This window comes from Hippocampus zosterae, chromosome 16 (assembly GCF_025434085.1).
Source record: "Hippocampus zosterae strain Florida chromosome 16, ASM2543408v3, whole genome shotgun sequence".
Taxonomy (NCBI): Eukaryota; Metazoa; Chordata; class Actinopteri; order Syngnathiformes; family Syngnathidae; genus Hippocampus; species Hippocampus zosterae.
Window position 1 is genome coordinate 10,911,562 of NC_067466.1, and position 24,173 is coordinate 10,935,734.

At 42.7% G+C, this 24,173-nt stretch overlaps 1 protein-coding gene across 2 annotated transcripts; it reads left to right on the forward strand.

The window, feature by feature from the left end:
* Nucleotides 1-1,373: 1,373 nt before the first annotated feature.
* On the forward strand, nt 1,374-17,211 carry LOC127588658 (gap junction delta-2 protein-like). 2 transcript variants are annotated; one of them, XM_052047463.1, is made up of 3 exons: nt 1,374-1,700; nt 2,735-2,791; nt 14,936-17,211. In XM_052047463.1, exons 1-3 carry the CDS (start codon nt 1,630-1,632, stop codon nt 15,798-15,800), a joined length of 993 nt encoding a protein of 330 aa, XP_051903423.1. In that variant the 5' UTR covers nt 1,374-1,629; the 3' UTR covers nt 15,801-17,211. The 2 variants fall into 2 exon arrangements, with proteins under 2 accessions (XP_051903423.1, XP_051903424.1); XM_052047464.1 differs by lacking the exon at nt 2,735-2,791.
* Nucleotides 17,212-24,173: the final 6,962 nt, after the last annotated feature.

Genomic DNA, 24,173 nt, shown 5'->3' on the forward strand with positions numbered 1-24,173 from the left:
TGGGTCAGGGTAAAGTCAGTGTGTTGCCATCCCTGACAGAAAGAAGCGAAGGAGGGAATCACTGGGAGATGTTAGGGGGGCAGGGACACAATTCTTCTAAAATCATTTTCGCCGGAAGAGTGTGGGAAACACCATGGAACAAAGGATTGCAGCGATGATGAGACATAATGCAGCGTGAGATGTAGAATCCCTCATTTGTGGCCAGAAGGAGGCATTCTTGCAGGCATAAGTAAAGCTGCGATGAGAGTAAGCACATTTACCAGAAAGGGCGGGAGAGAGGGAGGAGAGAGCACAAGAGAGAGAGAGAGAGGAGAGAGAGAGAGAGAGAGAGGGGAGAGGTGTGGAAGGGGGGGGTGTTGCATCCTCACAATGTGACAAAGATAGAGCGATTCCATGCACGAGAGCGAGACAGAGGTGGAGAGGGAACGCAGAGATGGGGAATGAGCGCTGAGAGCAGAGCTAATTGGAGAAAGATCTGCACATAAACGTGAGTAAAAGAAAAAAGGTGGAGGGAGAAGGAGAGCGGAGGTTAGCGGGAGGAGGTTGAGGAGGTGAAGGTGGGGAGGAGCAGGTTGCAGGGAGTCAGGATGATGGAGCCCAGAAATAGGGTTTACAGGACAGTTTTTCACGAGCCCTCGCTCTCTGCAGCAGACGCGACTCTGAGCACTGGAGTGTGCTTAAATTAGCAAAGGGGGACAAGCCAGGACGGGAGGTCTGCAGAGCCTTGGTTCAGCCTCGCTGGATGCAGCAAGGAAGCTGATTTATTACGAAGGGGCTGGGTGGCAGCATGCTTATGCGTGTGTGTCTGTGAATGTGTGTGTGTGTGTGTGTGCGTGCGCGTGTGTGTGAGTGTGCGTACAGTTTTTTATGGGTCCTTGTAAGCGCTTGGAGCTTTGGGAGAGACCATTCCTCCAGTCATAAAATGACATTCAGCAGACAGGAGCTGTGTGTGCTGTTGCGGCTCTGCAGTCCTCAGTAGGAAGTAGGAGAGCGGGATTCGGGGCTTTTATCCAGGGCTAGAGGCTTTGTTTACGCTGCTGTGTGCTGAGGTAAGCCGGCTGGGATCAGCCAAACGCCTCGTGTCCTGAGGTGAGAGTCGCAGAAGATCTTGGGACAATGCAAGGACGAGCAGAGAGCGGCACTGATGGCAGGGAGGCCAAGTGAGGTACCAAGTGGAGCTCCCCGGAGATAGAGTGGAGACTGACGACAGGGAAGGAGTGGGGGTGGGGGGTGTGGGGGGTAAGAGAGGGTGATCATGCCTGTCAAACAGTGAGCTACAGCATATGCTGTAGTGCAGAACAGAGTGGTGCGGCAGGGGAGGACAAGCATCGCTGCACAAGGGAGGGAGGGGGTGAGAGGAGAGAGGAGGGGGGTGCAATCAGATCAGCACCTCTCCACCACCGGGAAGAGAATCATACCACGAGTGGCCTGGAGGAAGCATAAAAACATCACCCGAGGCTAGGTGTAGAGGTCAAAACGGAATTGGTGAGGCTCACAGAGAGTGCACGGTGAGGTCGGTGCAGTGGGGTCATAGTGGCTTGGCTGCGCCCCCCTTTGACGACCACTGGGTCCAAGAGGAAGAAAGGTCACCGGGTACATCGTTTGGTCTGATCGCCTTGACGCTTCACCATGGGAGAGTGGACCATTTTGGAGAGGCTGCTGGAGGCGGCTGTCCAGCAGCACTCTACCATGATTGGCAGGTAAGAAAACGTGTTTGTTTGTCACCGTTTATGTGAACTTAATGAGGACTTATGCTCTCCTGATTTTGGATTGACCTAAGCCAATAACTCTCCATGCCTCCTCACTTTCCCCTGCCCACTTAACCATTACTTATGAGATAAATAATTCAAACAGAATCGATAGGCAGCTTTACTAGGTCTCGCGGTTAATTCAGAGAGGTCCCTGTGTTGATACTATCTAATACTCTATACGTATGTATGTAAGCTTATATGTATGTACGTAAGGTTTAGAACAATAGGCCAGAAAGGAGTAGAGAAACGTAAGAGTGCCAATGAAGAGAATCAAAAAGAAACACCTGAGCGGCTTTTCTTATCTGCAAACACTTGACACAGAAAGTCTCAGAGTGGTTGAACAGATAAGATTTTATTTTGATTGGCATAGAGCAGACATGTTGGAATATATCTTGCAAAGAACAAAACATGCAGCCGACATCATCTCTGTTTGACAACTGTAAAAAGATGAATTTTACACGTCATCCTTGCGTACCACGACGGTGAGCTCAAGTGAAGTGTGGGGAAAACTCTTGTGTGCACATAGGCGATACCCTTCAGCATGTGGGTCACTGTCACTGCATCACAATGACAGAAAGGATATGACTTGCATGATATTACACCAAATCTCTTGTTGGCCCGGAATCATGATTGGTTTTCTGGAGATTTTCCTCCTAACGAAGTCATTTTATAGAGGTTTGCTTGTGGTTGAAAGCACGTTATTAAGCAATAAAATCTGCTGCCATCCAGAGAGATGGAAAATCTGCAAGGGTGCTTACTGGATATAAATATGTAGTGACAAAGATTTTAGCGCTGTCATTATAGGACCGCAGTTTATGGAGTCACCACTAGGAATTAAGCTCCAACTTGCAAGTTCTGTCGAGCCATTTGTCAGCTCGTTTTTCTTGTCCGAGTAACTCCTGAAGAATGTTGAATATTTAGCTAGCGCTAAAAGACCGCACAAGGGCTGAAACGCCAGTGAATATTGGAATTGCGTTCAACAGGTGGCCGGAAAAAGGAGACCAAAGGGATGTCCGTGTTGCTCTGTTTCTACTGGATTTGTAAGTAGGCAACTGTTTGCTAACATGTCAGCCATGGCTACTTGCTAAGCTAATTGCTAATTGTTGTGACTGTTTTTTTTAAATGAGTCTTTCCGCCCCCCTAGTGGTCAAAAAAATAATTCATTGCAGTTTTCTTTTTTAAATTAAGTCAACCGTATACAAAATGCAGAAAGCCACCTGTAGTTTTTCAGAGGCATGGAGGCAACTCTCAATTTCTCTGCTCCTGCTTTCAAAAGTCATAATGAATACTCTAACAATGTAATGGCTCCCTCTCCTGTGCTTAATTAAGCTATTTGTTGATCACGCACTTCAGTGGAAGAACATTAAAATGGTTCCCTGAGTCACCATTATAATCAGCCTAGAAGCTTTTCAGGCTCAATTTAAAATGGTCCTTTAAGTACTTGTTTTGGTTGTTGGGTTTTTTTCTTTGGTCTTTTTTTTATGATAGGCCATTAGCTCGATAACCCAAAAAATACACAAACAGGGTTAAGTGTTAATGTGAAATAGATAAAACAATATAGAAAGTGGTAGACACCCTCAGGATATGAACATCCAGACAGTCCTTAATAAAGTGACACACTCTGTAAATGTTTTGGTCTCACTCAGATTGTGTTTGTCCTGCAAGGCTCTTAAGTTGGACCTGGGGCATTAGTTGTAACATTAGAGTTTCCCGATGAGGTCCCTGCATCGATCCTACTTGTCCATGTAGTTCAAGCTGCGAACATTGTCTTTAGCACCACTTTGGACTCACGCTAGTCAGCTGTAATTCCCTAAACATATGTCCCTTCTCTATTTGTCTCTGTAATCAAAGTGTTTATGTCAAACCTGGATACTTATACAGTATAATGTGCTAAAGGGCCCTAGGTTTAGCAATTCAGCGGAACTTTCAAGGTCAAAGACGATCCGTGACAAGAAACTGGTTTCAAAATCAAATTTCCCGCAGTTGTTTTACCGACACCATCTGACGCTAGATGACAAACCCCTTTTGTTAAGATTTGAAACCCCAACACAAAGCATGTGTTTGCATGGTCAGGAAATCCATCCGGATTCTATTTTTGGGATTTCCCAGCAAGTCGGAGAATGGCACGCACCCTCTGGCAGAGTTTTCTGTGCTGTACAGCTGCCTCCTTAATTGAACCCACTCCACGTCATAAACAGTATGCGGAGTCCAAATTGAAGCACTGACCTCTGTGGGTTGAAAGGTTCAAGTCTGTTGCACCACTGACCACAGCCAACCCCCTCCCCCCCAGTTGGGTGTGGTCAGTAGTGATCCATTGTCGCACGTGCCCACACGATCCACACCGTGACGCAGCCATTCATAGTTGCGCATCATCAAAGCGTATCTTCACACAGTGCGGCCGGAGCATGCAGCAACCGCTTGCTGGCAGCACAAAGAGAATGTTGAGTCTGTGTAGTCATTTAAACTCGAAATATATTGCATGTCTGCACTGATGCTGCTCCAAAGTACATGACATTGTCGTTTCCCATTGGCTGCTGATAATTGTCCTTTGCATGTCAGCCATCCGTTTGTTTGGCTGCTCTCTTGCAATATATCACGAATGACATCCCACCATCAGACACTGCGCTCCAGGTGCCATTCTGTTTCTTCTTAATTGCAGACTTTAAGATAGCTTATGCTATGGCATTAGGTGGGTAATTAAACTTGAAATAGAAACTAGCATTGGTTGGCTTAATCATCGTCTTGGAAAAGGACGACGTGAGATTTGCTTCTATGCCTCAGATTTACTGCAGGTGGCTTCCGTACGACACTCATTGTTTTGTGTACTGCCCTTTTGAAGGCCGGTCTCCTCTTATACAATATGTACCATTGACTATAATCGCATTTGGATTGCAAAAAAAGAAAGCATTGAAGATTCACTGGCTAAAACGATTGCGCTGTCATAGTAATCGTCATTAGAGATGATTTTTTTTTATATAGTATAGTATACTGTGGCCTGTAAAAGTGCATTGCCATACACACTACAATATGGGAAAAAAGGCAAATATGAGGAAAAATATTTTGTTTCTCATCAAAAAAGAAAATCTGTATATTATTTTATTTAATCTGAGTTTAATTAAAACAACAACTACATAGAAATACATACTTTATAGGGTCCTAAAATGATATTACCCTTTAATACCAATTTCTTTATCGAGCAGCAGTGAATGAAATTATGACGATGAGCAAGAAATAAATAAAAAAATGCGAGTGAAATGGAACATTTCGTTTTATGACGGAATCAGTGTACTACAGCCGTTTATAAAATTTGTGCGTTGGCACCATGATGGGAGAAGCAATTTATTCTCGGAATTTTGCAAATACATCTGTGAGGAAATGGAACCTGCTGGAAAACATAAGATGTGTGTGTGTGTTTAAAAAAAACATTCTTAATGGGAGTCATACGCTCAACAGCACAAAAGGTCAAACAAATGTTCTCTCCAAAAGGGATACATGCAAACAAAATAATTACATGTGAAGGACACGCAGCTTGGAGGGCCACTGCAAGCCAAGCCAAGCTGACCACACGCAGCTCACATTCAGGCAGATGGTCCTTGTATCACAAACAGTATGTACCGGTACTCCACATTTAATTTTCTTTTTCAAGAAAAGATCAAGACATCGACGTCACCATATTTTTTCATTGACACGATGTGCTCAGGTGGTCTTGAGACCGCGGGTGTGTGTGCGTGTGTGTGTATGTGTGCACGCGCGTGTGTCGCTGTCTAAGCGTTGAAAGCACAAAGCACTTGGGGCTGCACCAACAAATCAGAAGTGTACACCTTGCAGGTAGAGCGGAAGAAAGAAATTTGATGCATTATGTTCTCCACCACAATGCTGCGGGGGCCCAGCCAAAGACAAGTAGAGCGAGAAAAAGAGGCAAAGAGAATGGAAGGAAAGAGTGATCCTGAGAAGATGAAATCCTATGTATTGCTGGATGCAAGCAGAAGAAAGGATGTGAGGGCGGAAAAAACCCCAAAACAGTTTCAAAACATCCAACAAAGTCAACATGTGCTCTTCGCATTCCAACATGAAGTATTTTAATTTTCACATTCCTCTGCACGCAATTTAGCACTGCGGTGCTATTTAGAGAGAAATGGCATGCAATATTCACCATCTACACAGACACAGCAATGCAGCATTGGCTGAATAAACAGCACCTTTAATAAGCGGGAGAGGGTGCATCTTCAAATGAGCGATGACGCTTTTTAAAGCACATCTTCATACATTTCCCAAGCTACAGCTGTTCCAAATGTTTATACCGTCATGAAAAATGTACATGACCGCGGGCACCTTTCTAGATTTGTTTTGCCTCGCATTGACCACAATTTCTTCAATGTACACACCCTCTCCAATTGAGCATCGTAAAAACTATATGGCATTAGTTACCAGCTGCAACAGATGCCATTTGAAATATATATATATATATATATATATATATATATAGACTTGACCGGTTTTGTGTTGAAAGGAAGGAATTGCATTTCAAACACCTTGTTTCGCCGCTGCTTACATGGACATACACAATTAGCATGACTTCATCTTCATCTTCAAGGACAGATATAGTAAATACAGTATGTGGGTATAGGCGTTGTTATTCTAACAGCATAGTTGCCCAGGTTATGGTTGATGATTTTCAAAAAGGAACCAAAAATTTTAAAAAAAAAAGGACACAAATTATCGATGTAGGCTATCAAATTCATGCATGAAAGGATTAAAATAAAAAAATGAAAATTGCTCGCAAACCTGATGTTGTACAATTTTTAAAAACTATTATTAGCATTGAAAAATACTTTTAGGGACACATACATCCAAACCTGACTAAAATTTTCTTTTGACCGTAGGTATTATAAACAGTGGTTGGCTTATTTTTACACTTGTATGCTCATTAACAATGTCGAGGTTTTTCTTAGAATGCCTTCACAGTTAATCATGAAATTATACAACCCTGGAACATATCATTTTCCATCATCATTTTTCAAACGTATTTACAAATCCAAATACATTTCTTTTATGTCCAACACAATCTGACCAAAACATTTTTTCAAAACGTTGTCTTGTTTCTCAAAAGGAAAGCAAAGATTGTAAATGGCCTTTTGAAATTGGTGCCTACTGCAATAGTTATTTGTATTCGAGCTGCCTCTTCGCCTAAATAGGTCAAGATCTCCAGCAGGGGGAGGTACCCTACTTTGACAGGAGCTCCCAAATTCTCCCCTTAAATAAACAGGTACAGGACCTGCGTACACCACTTGTGGGCAGCTTCTTCCACTTCTTCAATTATCATTTCTCATCAGCTTCCTTGATAGAAATCCCTACGTCAACATTTGATTCGTGATCCATCATTCTATGATGACTTGAAGGAGCTCATTGGTCTTTTAGATTAAAGTATTTGCACATTGGAAGAGGTTGTCATGAGTTTATTTGTGCATCAATTCTCGGTGTTGAATGTGATTGATTTCGCTGTTTAATGGTGGATTTTCCCCGGTAAAGCTGAGCAACGTATTGATTGGCCGCGTAACTTCCCAAAGTGTGTACAATGTTTCACTGCTCTGCATTGCTGTGTGCTATGCATCGGTTTCAGTCCCTATTTTTTGTTTAGTATACAGGTGTCAGACCAAACACGTCATTTTATTTGGCCTGTGAAATCAAATCATATCTGTTTCTTGCTAAAAAATCTGCATCAAAATTACAAATTGTATTCACTTGTAATAACATTGAAATACAGTTGAACTATTTTCCCAGACTTGGGATTTCAAAAGCAGTTATCCATCACCATTTTTTTTTTTGGTGTTGTCTGTGATAATATGGTGAGGTGATTATACATTTATGTCTTCATAGTCATCACGGCCCTCTGAGAGAAACCATAACAGTGTGGCCCGGGCCAAAAATGAGTTTGACACTTTCTGAAGATATGTTTCATGAACTATTTAAAAGCTCCTGCGGCCTGTTTTACATTTAAATTCTCAATCGAGATCAATTTATTGGATGGTTGAACTTGAACCTGCACGTTAAAAGTGCTTCGTCTTTGCACAATTTGCCTTGAGTAACAATTATTCCTCCAGTCAGCCCTCATGCACATCACATAAATGGAGAGCAGCACTTTGTATTTTTATTCGGATCTTAATTAATATATATTTATATATATTGACACAGCTCTCGGACTGGATTGTGTTATATCGTGCAGGTATACCTAATGAAGTGTCTGGTGCGTGTCAAAGCAGATTAAACAAAACGAATTAATTCATTCTAAAGTATATTTTAATCGGTGACAAATGAGATGCATGTCAATGAAAGTGATGTACTGTACATCCTTTTCCGCACGTTCTCCGGGACTAGAAAAATAGTATCCTGTATTTCACATGTCAGATGCTTTGGATCCAGGCTAACGCAATCGCTGAGCAAAGCATTGAAGCCACAGATTCCTTTCTTTCCTGGTAAAACGCCGAGCGATAAGCTTCTGTTTCAAATGGCGGCATGACCGCACTGCGTCCCATTGTGAGAAGCACGGAACACTTGGCGGGAAGCGAGGGAGTTGAGGTTCAGCTCGAGAGCGGAGAGAGGACAGACAGCCTCAATAGGCCACGCTGCCACTTATTGTGTCATACACGCTGTTTCATCATCATATATCAGCAAAGACAACACAGAAGGCCGAAGGCCAAGGAAAACAATCAATCAAGTCTCCGCCAAGACAGGAGGGGTGCCACTAATTTAATTGAATTCTTAACCCTTGCACTCTATGCCTTTTACACCTTTCGCGTTGAACGGTGTTGGTTTTACAGTGTGTTCAGGAATAAAAGGAGTAATATACAAACAAATACGATGGTAATTGGGTTTTTTTTTTTCAAAAACAAACAAGTCAGTAAAAGCCTACTAGAACATCTGAACTTCCCTTTAAATTATTGAGAGACTCTTAAAATTGGCGGCAGGTGTGTGCTGATTGCCATTTAATAGGAGATTCAATGTGATGAGTTATTTGTCAAAATGACCACATTGCCGGTTATAAGAGGGTGTGCACACTTGTGCAACTACATCATCTCTGTTTTCTTTTAATTCCCCACTCAAAAAGATTACACTGGGTTGTACAGCTTATAGGTGACATTATTGGTGTGAATTTATTATTATCATTTTTTTTATATCATAATAAGATGGCATTTGAACATCGGTGTGTGCAGACGACTGTGTACTGCACGATTAAGGAAAATGACATTTTGTAATTACTCCTACAAAAATGAATAAAATAGCATTCTAAATGCCCCATAAGAAAAGTAATCAAAGTCATTTTGTTTGATACCACACTGTCAGTTTTAGTCATCATCAGTACACATTGTATGTGTGTGGGTGTGCGGGTGTGGGTGTGTGCCTGTGAGCGGGTGTGATAGCAGACATAATTGTATAGTAATAATAATAATAACTTGCTATAGTAGTTTTCTAATGTGCAAAAAATGTGGTATCAATTACACTGAGTTATAGCGCTAATTCAAACTATGATATCCTATTACATGCATGAAGTGTTCATATTGCATTGCCCATTAGGTGACGCTCGATAATACATTTAAAGCACAATAAATCAATGCTGGGATGTGAATGGAAGTTTCGTAGTTACGCTGAACTTTGCACACCGCACTGGAGACCATGCAAAACCTCGCGGTGGTGATCATATTTTTGGATGACAGAGAAGCTGTCGTTACTCCTAACAGTGGAAAAGCAATAAGATTCATGCTGGTTTCGGGAGCTGCGTTTTTGATGCAGTCAGCAAAAATTCACTGGTTCGTTCATTTGACACCTTCAGAGAGAATTTATTTTTCTTCTGCCGGTAAAGGAAGAGGGCTGGAAAGAGTATTATAGATGAAAGGGTGAATAAAAAATGAACGGAAAAGAGGAAGGCCGCATCATCCTCAGAATAATCTTGTCTTGTTTTTCCTCAAACGAATGGGGCGGGGGGTCACTTTCTTAATTACAGAAATACCGGTAAGTTGTTTCCTCCACAGTCAATCGTACTTAGAGTATAAACCATTTACGTCTTAATCACTCTGTAAAAATATACTGATTGAACTTGGTTAACCTGCTTTCGTGAGAGCACGCATAAAAACATCATTCACAGCGCTGTTTAGTGGACCCTGAGGCGGCCTCTCTGCCATATATTCCAAACTCTCAAAGCACTTCCACAGTTGTGTGTGTGTGTGTGAGGGGGGGGAATGAGTGGCAGTAGGATAGAAATGTCCCCACACTCATCATTAAGCGCCTTAATTTCTCAGCCTGCACAAGTCTTTATTCATTACAGCAATCGGTGGAGCTTATTATTGAAAGCGTATGGGTAGGATAAATCTTTTAACTCGAGGCACACTGCAGAGATTATTGCTGACCCTTCAGATAAGGCTGGATGCACTCCTGCATCGGATCGTTCTCCACACCAAACAGTTTAGTGGGACCTCGAGGGCTAAACACAATCTCGAGATGCTGATCAACCTCCGAATTGTTTAGAACCAAATTGTCACACAATTGTATCCAAAAAAAAAAAAATCCATTCCATAGTCAAACTACAGTATCATGATTATAAAAACCATAATTGACTGCAGAGGCAAAATTGTTTTAAAGTAATGTTCTTAACGGTCATACAAGTGCAAAAACATGTTTACCACAGTGAAGGGGAAAATCTACACAAAAATGTTCTCGATATTACGATGCTTTCTAAACACTTTATTCTGATGAATTCTGCTTTTGCAGAAAATGGATTAAGCATCAAAATCCACCCATTTTGATCAAACTCAGCCCTTTCGCCTCTCGATGTCGGCCAACTCCAGCTCTTCAGACTGCCCAAATCCAATCTTCAAACCAATCGAGTGGGTCAAAATAAATAACCCAACCTTGGGTAAAAAAAACTAACAATTTGCCCAAAATCAGAACTTGCCAGGAAAACAACCCAGCATATTTTTTCTCGGAGTACAACATATAAAGTGACTGAATTAAATGAAGTATTCATATTTCTTGAACCTCTTTTTACATTTATTTCACAGATCAGTAGTGATTTACTTTGATATGGGATTGACACAGATTCACATTTCAATCATCTGCTCTGTGACCAGTTCAGGGGGTAGCCGGCCAAGGACAGCATCCAGGGGAATTCGACTGTATATTCAGTGTGTGTGCTTTTGTGTGTGTGTGTGTGAGAGAGAGAGAGACAATACTGTATATGTACATTTTTTTTTTTAATCTGCTGTCATGCTGCAGGCGCTTGTTGTTCCCGAGGGTGTTGGTGGCAGCAGCTGCCTTCTGAATGAATGTGTGTGAGTGTGTTTTGAAGCCCGTGGCAAGACCCCAAGCCAGGAAGTCCAGCCAACATAGCCGTGGCAGAGCATCCAACGTCACTCAGGACAGTCTATCGCTCATTAATCAGTACATTTGAATTTTATACACTACAGTGTGCCATCGTGTTATCGTAATCTTCACGTCAAATGATACCATTTGTTGCCAATGCTGACATTGACATCAGTTGGCGGTGATCGATGGCTTCAAACAATGTCACCTGGAAAAGGTAACTTAGTTACCTGACTGGATACTTGCTTCAAAAGTAATTTAGGCCAATTCTTTCTCACTGCTACAACCTGGAGGCGGTTAACTGCAGATGCTCAGGTAGTGAAAGGTGAATTTCTTTGAAAATTTCCTTCAGGTAGAAGTAAATATCTTCTAAGTAGTAATGTTTTGTGATATTTAAAGAGTAACGGTATCTCTGATTTTTTTTGGACTGGAAAAAGTAAACGTGTGAGATTAGTCATTCCTAAAAACGTGGACATTTGGGCGTCACTTGCTACAAAGGGTAAAGAGAAAAAAAAACTAGCATATGTGCAGGTCACTGAAACGCAAATCCTATTTCAAATGTCAATGAAGCTGTGGACCCCCACGCCCACCCCCACTCCCCATCGTCCAAAAAGTAATGATTACTCCTAACTAAAAAGACACCCTCAGGGAGGTGGGCAGCTGCTGTTACTGATGCAATGAGCATTGACTGAAGGCAGAAAAATGCACTCATACTCATACCACAAGGTATAACAATGCAGCAGAACCTACAGCTTCCAATTTCCTTTACATCCCCCAAAGCAAGGTCATTTTATACTGTGTGCTGAACAACAAATACATTTTAGGGCCAGGAAAGGTGGTTTTTTGGGGGGTTTATTATTATTATTTTTAATCTTCTGCAGGTTCAGAGCTCACAGTCGATCTGGCCCAAAGTGGCCAAGCACACTACTGGTGCGGTGCAGCACTAAAACACTGATGTTTGCAACATAACCTTCCTACATTCCTTTCTGCAAATGCAGCAATCTGCCATGTGCTGATTATCCTATTAGCCAGCAGAGAAGCGCACATACTGACACACACGCACACACAAAATCGCTCACAAGACAAGCAAACACAACATCCAATATGTTCATTGGCACAGAACGTATCCATGATACAGCAACGAATAGCGCAAAACAGTGCAAATACAAAAATGTTTCAAAAATATAATTTCCTAATGAGGAAAGCTTGTGTGGAATTTCTTCATAATGGTGATGTACGGTGTGACATGACATGAAGAGTTCCATTGAATTTCATTTTCCTTTTCATCATCCATGCATCCATTTTCTATAGTGCTGATGTCACATGTTGGCTGGGAAGTAAGCCGAAGTCCATGTCAGCTGACTTTGGGTGAGCGGCGGGATGCACCTTGGATGGGGTGACACCCCATCACAAGGCACATTTACAGTGCACGATGAACCATTGACACTCACATTCACACCTATGGACAATTTAGAGTCTTTCAATTAACATAACATGCATGTTTTCGCTTCTGCATCACACAGTATGATTCCCGCAAAACATGTTGATATGTTTCATTATGTAGAGATGTTCAAAGTTTTTTTTAATGTAATTGCTGCTCCATGAAATACATAAATTATATCCAACTTATTTCTCTTTTTGTATGCAACAAAAAAGAAACATTTTTTTTTTGTTTTAGCAGAAAATAACATGGAGCAAAAAAAAAAAAAGTTGGAGTGAATTGCTTTTCTTTTGGCAATCATTCATCAGTCAAATATGGAGAAACTGTCACTTGTAATTTGTCATATATCCAATGAGCTATATGTTCATGAAAAAAAGGTTAAAATAAAATGAGGGAAAATATTTCTACTTGGCAACTCCCATTTTATACATTGCAGCTTCAAGAGTCTTAAACTAGCCAGTGAAACGTGCTACTTTCCTAATATGGCATTATAAAATGTGTCATATATATATATGAGAATGCAGTATGATTTCCCTCCTTATAACGATGAAACATATCAACCTCTGGATTGGAATTGAAGTGTGCATTACGACAACTTTAAATTTCATTTATGGAGGTCCCAAGGTGCAGCTGAGCTTTATTGTGTTCGAGGCGCTCTTGGAGTGAAAGTCAGTGTAGCATGCATGCACTCACAGCTGTTCCATCACAGACGGACGGGCACATTTGCCATTTTGCACAAGTCACACACATGGCTGACTCTCCCTCATTGTCTCCGTCCCCTTGTCGGCGTCTCACACAGAAAGAAACATACTTGGCATGCACTCGCAGGTGCAGCAGTATTCTATTCTAAACCTCTTTCACGCCAACAACACGTGTTCATTGTCTGCCTTTCGCTTCCACTTGTCTAAGGAAGACGTGTTTCTTTTTAACTCAAAGACACTTAAAGGAGTTTTAGGCGTTTCATTTGGTACAAGGCCCTTCAGTGGGGACTTATATGACTTATGTAAATACTATCACTATCACGTGGATATTATAGAAAATGGAATGGGTTGTGACTCGCCGCGAGATGCAAATTGGGCTGTTAAATACGAATGCTGAATCAGAATTTGGGGATTCGAGTGAGAACGCGCGTTCTCGTGTCACAGGAATGTTCAAATGGCAACGTGTGTCACATGTATTAATAGAAATATATTATATATAATTCATCATACTCACCAGAGATCCTGACTGCTCTAACTCTAACAGTCTTTTTCAAATAATATTGTATTACATTTCATCCAAAATTCCATCCACTTCTCCAACAACAATATTTACATTTGCAGAATACAGCATGCATCACTTATGTAAACCGTTGTTATCACCCTGGCCAAACATCTATTTTCGCAGTTGCTTTGGCAACGGGCCTTTTAATGCAAGTGAAGCCTCCTAAGGGGAAACTCATTTGAAAAATTATTAGGTATGCCGGCACAATCTGACAAAAAGAAAAGAGATGATCTTCCACGCGCCTTTGTTCAGCAGTAGCTGCACTTTCCCTTACCCTCACACAAGCACACGTACACCATTGTGTTTACCATAGTCGGCCCATCCCACCTGGTGCCGGCTCCAATTGATCTCCCTTTTCGCTGCCTAGAGACAAGTGTGTTCTAAGTAATTGGCCCCTCCGCGCAGGAAGTATGCGCATCCACCGCATTTTGGCACCGGGCACCCTGTGATGTGCGGACGCTCGCCACTCATTACAAAGCGCTGACAGTGCAATTGTAAAGGCCCATTTCTCCTCTGCAGTGGCCAAGTTGGATCAGCACCAGTGGGTAATATTTTGTGTGCAGTATGACAAATGGCAAACCGTTTAAGCATGTGTGTCAGCATACGCACACTGATATGGAGTGTGAGTCACTCGACAGACTGGCAGTCTCTCATGATGAGTGAACTTGTGAGCATTTATGCGATAATCAATGAAATGCTATCAATTTCATCCGAGCCGCCGAGCAATCGTATGCAGAAAGTTGCTTACCTGCGCACATGCGACGGTGTGACAATTTTTCCGAGACTCTCAAGGATAAGCTGAATGTCATCAAATCACCAAAATCGCTGACAGAATGACATGACACACACTGAGAGCAACCAGGGAACTAAATACAAACGTATTGACGAGACAATGAGGCACACGTGAACAAAACGCAAGTGGCTGAAAGGAGCTGATTGGTCGACGCAAGGAACGGGGCCGTGAAAACAAAAACCTAATGATGAGACAAGGAATGAAAAAGGCATAAAGAAAAAACTAAAACTAAACCTAAACAAAAACTGTCAACAAAAACATTTCACACAGTAACCTGTTCAATCTCTGCATTCATGGACCTTCCCTGTTCTGGCTTCCTCCCTGCGTCTGTAGGATCCTGCTCACCGTGGTGGTGATTTTCCGCATCCTGATCGTTGGCATCGTGGGCGAGAAAGTGTACGAGGACGAGCAGATCATGTTCATCTGCAACACGATGCAGCCCGGCTGCAACCAGGCTTGTTACGACAAAGCCTTCCCCATCTCGCACATCCGCTACTGGGTCTTCCAGATCATCTTGGTGTGCACGCCGAGCCTGTGCTTCATCACCTACTCCGTCCACCAGTCGGCCAAAGCCCGGGACCGCAGCTATTCCCTGCTGCACCCTTACATGGACCACCACGGTCACGGTCACCACGGCCGCCATCACGACCATCACGCTCGCAAGCTACACTCCCGCAACATCAACGGCATCCTGGTGCACCCCGACAGCAGTAAGGAGGATCACGACTGCCTGGAGGTCAAGGAGATCCCCAACGGACCTCGAGGACTCCCTCCGACGCACAAGAGCGCCAAAGTGCGGCGACAGGAAGGAATCTCCCGTTTCTACGTCATCCAGGTGGTTTTCCGCAACGCCCTGGAGATCGGCTTTTTGGCGGGCCAGTACTTCCTGTACGGCTTCAACGTGCCGGGAATGTTTGAGTGCGACCGCTACCCGTGCGTGAAGGAGGTGGAGTGTTACGTCTCTCGCCCCACGGAAAAGACCGTGTTCCTGGTCTTCATGTTTGCGGTCAGCGGCATTTGCGTGGTGCTCAACCTGGCTGAGCTCAACCACCTCGGCTGGCGCAAGATAAAGACGGCCATCCGCGGCGTGCAGGCCCGAAGGAAGTCCATCTGCGAAGTGCGCAAGAAGGACGTTTCCCACCTGTCTCAGACCCCCAACCTGGGCAGGACCCAGTCCAGCGAGTCGGCCTACGTCTGACAGAGGCTTCTCCGCCTGGGGCCTTTGACATTTCGGAGAAGAGGTTTTCTCCTTGGCCCTGGACCCCCGATGACCTTTGGGGCACAAAAGGTCACCGCTGTACTATGACTTTGAAGGAGCACAGAGAAGAAGAATCAGCTTTCCATCACGGACTTTGGTGCTGCTTAAAGCTCCTTTCTGAAAATGATGGAGCTTTGCACTCTGCCTAGGTGACACTAGGTGCCTTTAAAGAACCCAACAGACAGAAATGAGCAATTTCATAAAAATAAAATCATGGAAAGGTAGGTTGCAATTGCACTGAGGAATACCCCCCCCCCCCCCCCCCTCCTCATTACTTGCCTTTGTTGTAGCTCATGAATACTGTAATCCTCTTTGATTTCCTAAAATGTGCACATATGCAAAAGATGCACGAGTGTCGAGGAAAAAAGCCAATCGCTCACCGGAGTTAGAAAATTGAATTTGAAGATGATTTGTAATACTGAGAGCGATTCATACATCTCATTGCCACTCGGCGGACAAACGCTCCACATTTTTTTCCTCAATGAAACACAATTTCACATGAAATAGCACCGAGTATCCATGTGCAAAACCTTTTCTGATAAACACTGACGTCACATGGCTGCTTCTGCCAGTAATTTGGCAACATTTTGGTGCTGTGCAAGACGTGGAGTCAGTCAAACACACGTGCGCACTGATGATGAGTCCCACATTTACCTCCCAGCACTGTGTAACACACCTCAGTGCTCAGGATGCTCGCTCGCTAGGCCAGGCGTTTACTTTCAAGAGCAACCGGAAAAAAAAAAAAAAATGTTGAGAAACGGGTTGGCGTTTCCACTGTGTACGACCACCGTCTGAGGACACAACGCAGCCTTTTCAATTCAAACATAAAATATGTATATACGTATATGGTTGTCATATATTTTAAGCTTATCCACAAGCAGATTTGGTGCCGTATTTTTAAGGTACTGTACATATTTGACATCCAGGAATTCATTATTATCGATGGGCCTCACTTGGATTTGGAAACACCATTTAAGGTGGGAATGAAGATGAATCCGGGATGACCAGCTTTAATAATATGTATTATCAATGTGCTCTCTGTTCAGCCTTCATCCTTCCAAAGGAAAGTACATGTTACGGAAAGTGTTTCCCTCATTCCATGGACTGAAAAAGGCATGTTCAAGAAGCATAAATAGAATGGATAGGTTATGACATTTAACTTAAGAAGACTTTTATTTATTTGCATCCTGCTCCTGTGAATTGTACTCCGCATGCGTTATGATATTAAGCGATACATAGCCTCCCGTCATGGGAACATTGAAAGTGAATATTTGAAAGGCTCCCGATCTGCAGCAATAATATTAATATATATTATATGAAAAGAAAATAAGTCAATAAATTATTATGCAAAGAGTTTTGGCTTCCTTGTCCATCCAGCCATCAATCTGATGACTTATCCTTCACAGGGTCACGGAGAGCCGGTGTTGGACTAAATGTGACTGATTATTATAGCAGAAAAATGCAAGCTGGACAAAATGATGAATATGTGCAAAATAATCTAACGTGAGGAGGCTAATAAGATTGATCCACAAGACGTGAGGATGAAGCAACTGTCGGCTTACACATCTGTCCGTCAGTGTCACTTCAAGATGTTTCGCCGTGGCTTTTCCATAATCATCTGTGATGTAAGAATTCAGCTTAGTCAGTGATGCTTTTTCCACATGTGTTTGGGAGATACTGTATGATCCAATCACACCAAGGTGGAATTTATTCAGTCACGACTCCAAAAAGGTAAGCTTGACACAAACACTGCTCATCACCAAAAGAACATCGTACCTAAAGTGAAGCGTGATGGTGGCGGCATCGCGCTTTGTGGCTGTTTTTTTCCATTTGGAACTGGGGCTTTGGATAAGGTGGGCAGAATTATGAACAGTTCAAAAAAGCAGTCAGTGTAAGAACAGACAAATCCAAGCCTTCAGAAAACAAAAGCCAGCCTACGAATGTTAATATTGTAAATACACAAACTCACGTCATAACATGCTTGGCCAGAATTATAGCCAGCGGTAGTTAACTAATAAAACAATGATTCTTACTTACTTGGTTCTTACTTGGTGCCTTTTCATATCTTTCATGCTACAAATGTACACTTCGTTTGGGGTCATATGGAGGGCATACTACAAATTCGGTACACTGCAATGCTTTCAGCTGTGCAGAGACAGAAACATGATTTAATATGTACCATTCAAAGCCTGACAAATGATACAGAGGGTGGATACATGTTCTAAATCCATCCTGACTTTTGGTTGATGAATTATGGATGTTCAAACTTTTTCCCCTTCATTCGTGGTAAAAAAAAACCCTCAAAAGCTCCAAACCAAAGTGAATGTGTTGCAAAACAACATCCGACATTTTTTTGGGGGGGGGAACCATTTTAAAACCATTTTTCGTCGTTGTAGGCTGATGGCAGGATAAAAAGCCATGCACACTATCAGAGCAATACTGATCACTCGAGGAATGAACAAGGTCATGGAAGAAAATGACAGAGCGAGGCGTGGGTGGACAGTGAACCTTTTAGCGTTATTAAAACTTCAGTCAGCGCAGGCGGTGTCTAAGCGGCCTGGGGAGTTCAGGCGGGATTTGTGGGAGAAAGGCAAGAGGAACCAGGGCGATGAAGTGGCGTGTTAATAAAGTTGATTGTCTGATGGGATGTAGGCTAATGAATTTTGGACATATTCATTCACTTAGGGGCCATGCTGGGTTCTTATCGACATGCGATTGACACTGCTGCGTGTGGCATATGCTCGCATCAACAAGCATCCAGCAACCACACACAGACACACAAGCAAAGAGTCGATAAGTGGCCAGACAAAAGCATTAGTGAGGATGTGGCCAGTCTGGTTGCTGTGGTGACAGGAGAGTGGTAATCATAAGCAGTACACACAAGACAGTAATGAGAAGCAGCACAAACGTCACTGCGTCATCTCCCCTGCCGTCGCTCTACTGATGCCTTGTGGTCCAATCTAGGCCAGGTACTGTCATCATCTGGAAAACACACCAGGTGAGCCAAACACCCAGCTAGTCATGGCTGACAGGACAATCACCCAATACTAAAACCACAAGCACAAACCTATCCACTGCCCGGATTGACGACAAGAAATGAATCAATGTCACACACAAGGATACTGGAACGCCTGGAACTGTGGAATGTCAAGAGGATCCGAAGAACCTTCTTCAAGGCCTCAATGAGGCTGTGCAATACAAGTCTGGGGATCAACTCAAAGACAGTTGCCCAGGTGAATATCAAAGACTCCAAGGAGATGTTCTGTCCCTGTTGCGGTTCTGCATAGGCCTGAACCAACTAAGTCAGATTACCAAAAGTGGCTTTGGCTCCCGGTTTAGAAGTGAATCAAGCTCCGCTACGTGGATGACATCAAGCTGTTTGCCAAGACCGATTGTGACATTGACTCCCTTTGACTCCCTGATCCATCTCACAAGGGCATATAGCAATGACATGGGTGAGGTACCTGATTCAGATGAACAATCTCCTGGCCTGGCTATCCAAAGATATGTACTGCCGTATCAATTAAATATTGTACCATTATACTCCTGTATTAGGTTATTTGCTCGCCGTACTGAGAAAATTGTATATTCATGTAAACTGTACCTTGAGGGACACAACTGCGCTGATATAGCATGTTACTAGTCCTCAAACTGACAGACTGTCAATTAAAAAAAAAATGTACACGTGCATGACGAGCGCTGTCCATCGTAGCATGTCATGCGGCTTCTATTTTTGCGCCTTCGCAATCCATCTTCGTAGGCGGAGTAAATGCTCACTCGGTGTGGCATGTTTGCTCATCATAACGTCACTTGGCGACCTCAAACTGACGCCGAACGCAGCCATCGGACCTTTCAGCTTACAACCGACCTCCTTTTTGATTTTTCTTCTTATGTCAGTCAGGATGAATCCGAGTTTACACATTGATTTCCATTAACCTGCTATTCACAGGGTTGCCTCGTTCATCAAATTTTCATCCCCTGTGTGACCTACATATCAGCACAGCTTGTTCATTATTATTCAGTATGAAGAAAGATCATTTCATTAGTTGCTATTGTTCCGTGGATATTTGCCTCCGTGCCTCTCGGCTCATTCATAAAGATGAAAGTGGAGTTGGCGTGTCCCTCTGGATTGTGCTCTTCCTCAAGAAGCCTCTTAATGTCTTGCGCCATCATTTTGTGTCAGTCTCCATTTTGCTGTCAGCCCGTGCTATCCCCCCGCTTGGCACCCGCTCGCTGCCCTTCCACTCGCTCTGCCCTCTCTCTTTCTCTCTCTTTCCACGTCTCCATCTGCCCCTCTCCTCCTTCCACCTGACTCACTGTGCTACTTCTGACCTTGCCTGTCCTCTCTCAAATGGACCTGTTATATTCTTTACCACCTGGGTAGCATTAAAACACAATGACTCCCCCGCTCAGCCATCCATCTAGCAAACCATGACACATGCCTTTTGTCTCTAAACAGTCTCCATGTTTCTTGTACATACTCTTCAAATCAGTTATAATTCGGTTGCAATATACTGTATCACGTGTCATCCTCAAAGTGCACCAGGTTTGCAAGGCTTTTGTGATGCAAAGAAATGAGACACAGATAAGTAATTTTAACAAGTTCTTCACCATTAATGTGACCTATAAAGTGTACAACTCAACCGAAATTCATTTTTTCCCAGCAGAAGGCTCAATGTTTCATGCTGACGATATAAATAAAAATGTATTGCACCGAAGTACTGGGAACAGTTCATAATTCCTCTCACCTTGAGAGGCCCCAGTTCCAGCGGAAGAAAATGCTCCAATGCATGATGCTGGCCCCACCATGTTTCACTGTAGGCACTTTGTTCTTTTAGTGATGAGCAGTGATGAATTTGCGAGAAAGATACCTTTTGGAACTATGGTCAGAATGATATTGTTGTGGGTAAGTCACTTCAACGCAGTTCTTTGGTATCAAGATGCCACAAGATGGTGGCAAAGCAAATGCTGTTGTGGATATCCAGCGAAAAAGTTTTTAGGTGAAAACCGGCGTATGGATTTGTTAAAATGGAAATGTCAAAATGTAACATCGGTAAAGTTATGTATTTGTAATTGTGATTGAGAAACATTGGGGTTTTTTTCCACCACTGAGCTCATCATTTGGAACGGCAAACCCTGATCTGGTGACGCGTGTAGGCGGGATGGCGATATGTGCGTCAGAGACATAAATAACGTGACATCATGCCGGCAAGACATGGTTCAACCTGCCAATGGAGCCATCAGTGAAGAATGTGAATTATGTGCTGACATAATCTTGAAAAAGCCTTCTTACAATCCACAATTAATTTGTCATTGTTTCCAGCTTGGCTAAAAGGCATCACATAAAACTCTAACAAATCCTCAGCGTAATAATTTATCCCCTTGAAGCCTTTGAACAACCTGAAGACAGTATAGGTAAAACTAACCAAACAAAGTATCCGCTGAATTGAGTTTTTGTCAGATAGCTGCTCTCAGAGTTTGTCGTTTTCCTGAGTGAGTAGTGGTATCGTAGCAGGAACTTCCGCAGTGTGGTTTGTCAAGCGCACATCCTGTTTCGAGAAACTTGCTATGATTCGTGTCAATTGTATTTTAGGTTGGAGCACTTAGATGGCCATAAAGCTTCAAAGACAAGTGCTGAAATGCAGTCTGGAACAGACCTTTTTTTTTCCAGTTCCCAGTTTACAGTGTATAGTGACATTGGGGACGCACTGTACTTTGGGGGTGTTTACAAAATGAAGGTTGAACTGTTACACCTGCAACTTCATCAAGAGTCACCTAAAATGTCCTCCTAGCTTTACAATATCGACAAACTTAATGACCTTTGCACAGTACGGTTTAAAACAAAACATACAGTACATACTGGAAATACTTTACAGCTGTTAACATGAATTTCATTCACATAGCCAAGGAATAAAAATATCTTTCAGGACATCAACGGGGTGTGAACACGGACACATGATCACACCACTGCACCCACATATCTCTACGGATTGGCTTTAAGAACACGGAATCCTCCAGTGGACGCCGAAATTAGTCTCCGCAGCAATAAATCCAATCGGCGCGTGGATGCCACAGTATGCATTTGTCATCCCGACACACCTCTCGCAATTGGTGAATGTTGAAACGAAGTGTGAAACCTACGGCCAAATTATGTTACGTCAAATGCAAAAAGCAGTGGCCTCCCATGAGCCGCTAATGATGTGTATACTCTTCACGAAGATGCCGGCGGAGGTTGTTAATGGATCTCTCAGTCGTTCAATCCACCCACTAGATTGGATCAATAAGGACGGGCTAGAAGCGCAAACCTAATCTTATTTCTTAAATTACTGTCTCATAGACGGCATTTGGCCCCTCCAGGATGGCTTGCGTACGCATTTTAGACTGCTGTGTAAGTCACACAAATTTGGCATTTATAAGGTTTCGTGCTGTTAGTGTCTACACCAAACCACACATCCACCTTGAACATGTCCATTGTACAGCTGGTGTGCATCCTATAGCGTTACGAGAGAGAGGAGATGGCAAGCATAAGATTTATATGGACGTTTAGGAGTCACCGTTTAGAAGCTCGGTGGCTGCAGTGTATCGAATGAGACACAGCGACCCCAAGAGGATTTGACGCCACACTACAGCTCTCCCATACTGAATTGCTAATCCTCAAATGAAAAAAAGAAGAGACAACTGATGCCCAAGGGAAATTAGGTTTAAAACAGCAGTGTACTGGCCACCCATGAGCGGTAGGCGCACATACTGGAGCACAAGAAAAAGGAAACCATGTTTGTACAACCATCGTTTGTACAACCATGCTCCATCACAGTATGAAACAGGGCTTGGAATAGATAAAGAATATAAATGTGCTCCCTGCTGTGTCTAAATATTATTTGGTCCTGTGTTATCATCCACTGCCGGTGGTCTATCTCAACTATTTTATTCATGCATGTCCTGCACCTCATTATGAGCACACCTCTCAGGGTGCGCATAGCCACTAATGGTGCAAGGTTGTGCACATGAATTGTTAAGATGGTCCAGCGCACACTGCAGTTCTTTATCTCCCACAACTCAAGCCCGTACTACAGACAATGTCAATTAATCCATAAAAATAGGTCTACAGTCCATTACATGTTTAGAAAGCACTGTACCGTGGAAATATGTAATCAAGGACCTCGTAGGTAGGCTGATGAAGTACAATGTTTCATTTGACCTGAAACAGTACATTTGTGTTCTCTATACGAGATCTTAGGAGTCAGAAAATAAAAACATGACCACATTTTTGGGGGGCAATTATTTCTTTCAAGATCCTCTAAGAACAAGAATGACTTCGTGGTATGAAAACCACAAATCCAGACCATTATAGTATCTGCCGTCATCCTTTCGGAATTATTCACCTGTATCGTTCAAGTTCTAATTCTGTCTAACGCGTCATTTTTTTTCTTCACACCCTGATGACATTACAGTTTTGTATGTCCTCCAGGCGACACTTTTTCAATTAGCAGCTCCCAGCAGGATCATTAACACGTGGCAGAGTTTCACAGCACCCCAAAACCAAATTAAACCTGTTAGGTCTGTTCACAGGAAAAGCTCCAGTCTGAGACACCAGATGTTTAGTGGAGCGCAGAAGAAGTCCGAGAAGAGTCGAGAGTGACTCATCACAAGACGTATCTATAGAATAGCAAACAAAAGATGAGGTACATCTGCACAATCTAATGATACCCAACACAAAAGCGGCAATGAAGGAAACGAATGTGTGTCAAACACTCACCATCGAAATAAAATCTGGTTGGAAGTACCCATTGGAGAATCAAAGCGATCAAAAGAAAAAGAGTGTTCATGTTCAAGCATTTTGTCTCGAAAAAACGAATCTGATCATTTTCACCGAAGGCTGAAAAAAACCCTTCACAATAAAACAAGAAATGCAGAACAATGAGAAACATAAATAATTCATAAACCACTTATTTTTAAGGGTAATATTCTAAGAGGAATTTGAAATGATATTAAAGTGTTTGGAGATCATAGTTTGTGGTATAGTTGGTGCACCGGTATAGTCGACGACTCGTGAATTTTCACTATTCATGTCAAGGCTCTGTACCAAGCCCCCAAAAATATTGACAAACGCGAATCTGAGTGTCGTTGTTTGAAAAATCAATGTACTGAGACAAACAACAAACACACATGTGAGACACATGTTCTAAAATTGCGTGTGCTCAGACAAATGAGCTTCTAAATTATTAATCAGAGCCACGTGTAAATTAAATCTTTAATGTATTGAATATATGAATAGCAGACTGAAGATTCAAAGTGGTAATGTTTTCTCCGAGT

Excerpts from the sequence above, each read along its gene's own strand:
- LOC127588658 (XM_052047463.1), top strand. The coding sequence starts at position 1,630 with ATGGGAGAGTGGACCATTTTGGAGAGGCTGCTGGAGGCGGCTGTCCAG. Across the intron at positions 1,701-2,734 it reads CACTCTACCATGATTGGCAG|GTGGCCGGAAAAAGGAGACC; the intron begins GTAAGAAAACGT and ends TGCGTTCAACAG. Across the intron at positions 2,792-14,935 it reads GCTCTGTTTCTACTGGATTT|GATCCTGCTCACCGTGGTGG; the intron begins GTAAGTAGGCAA and ends CTGCGTCTGTAG.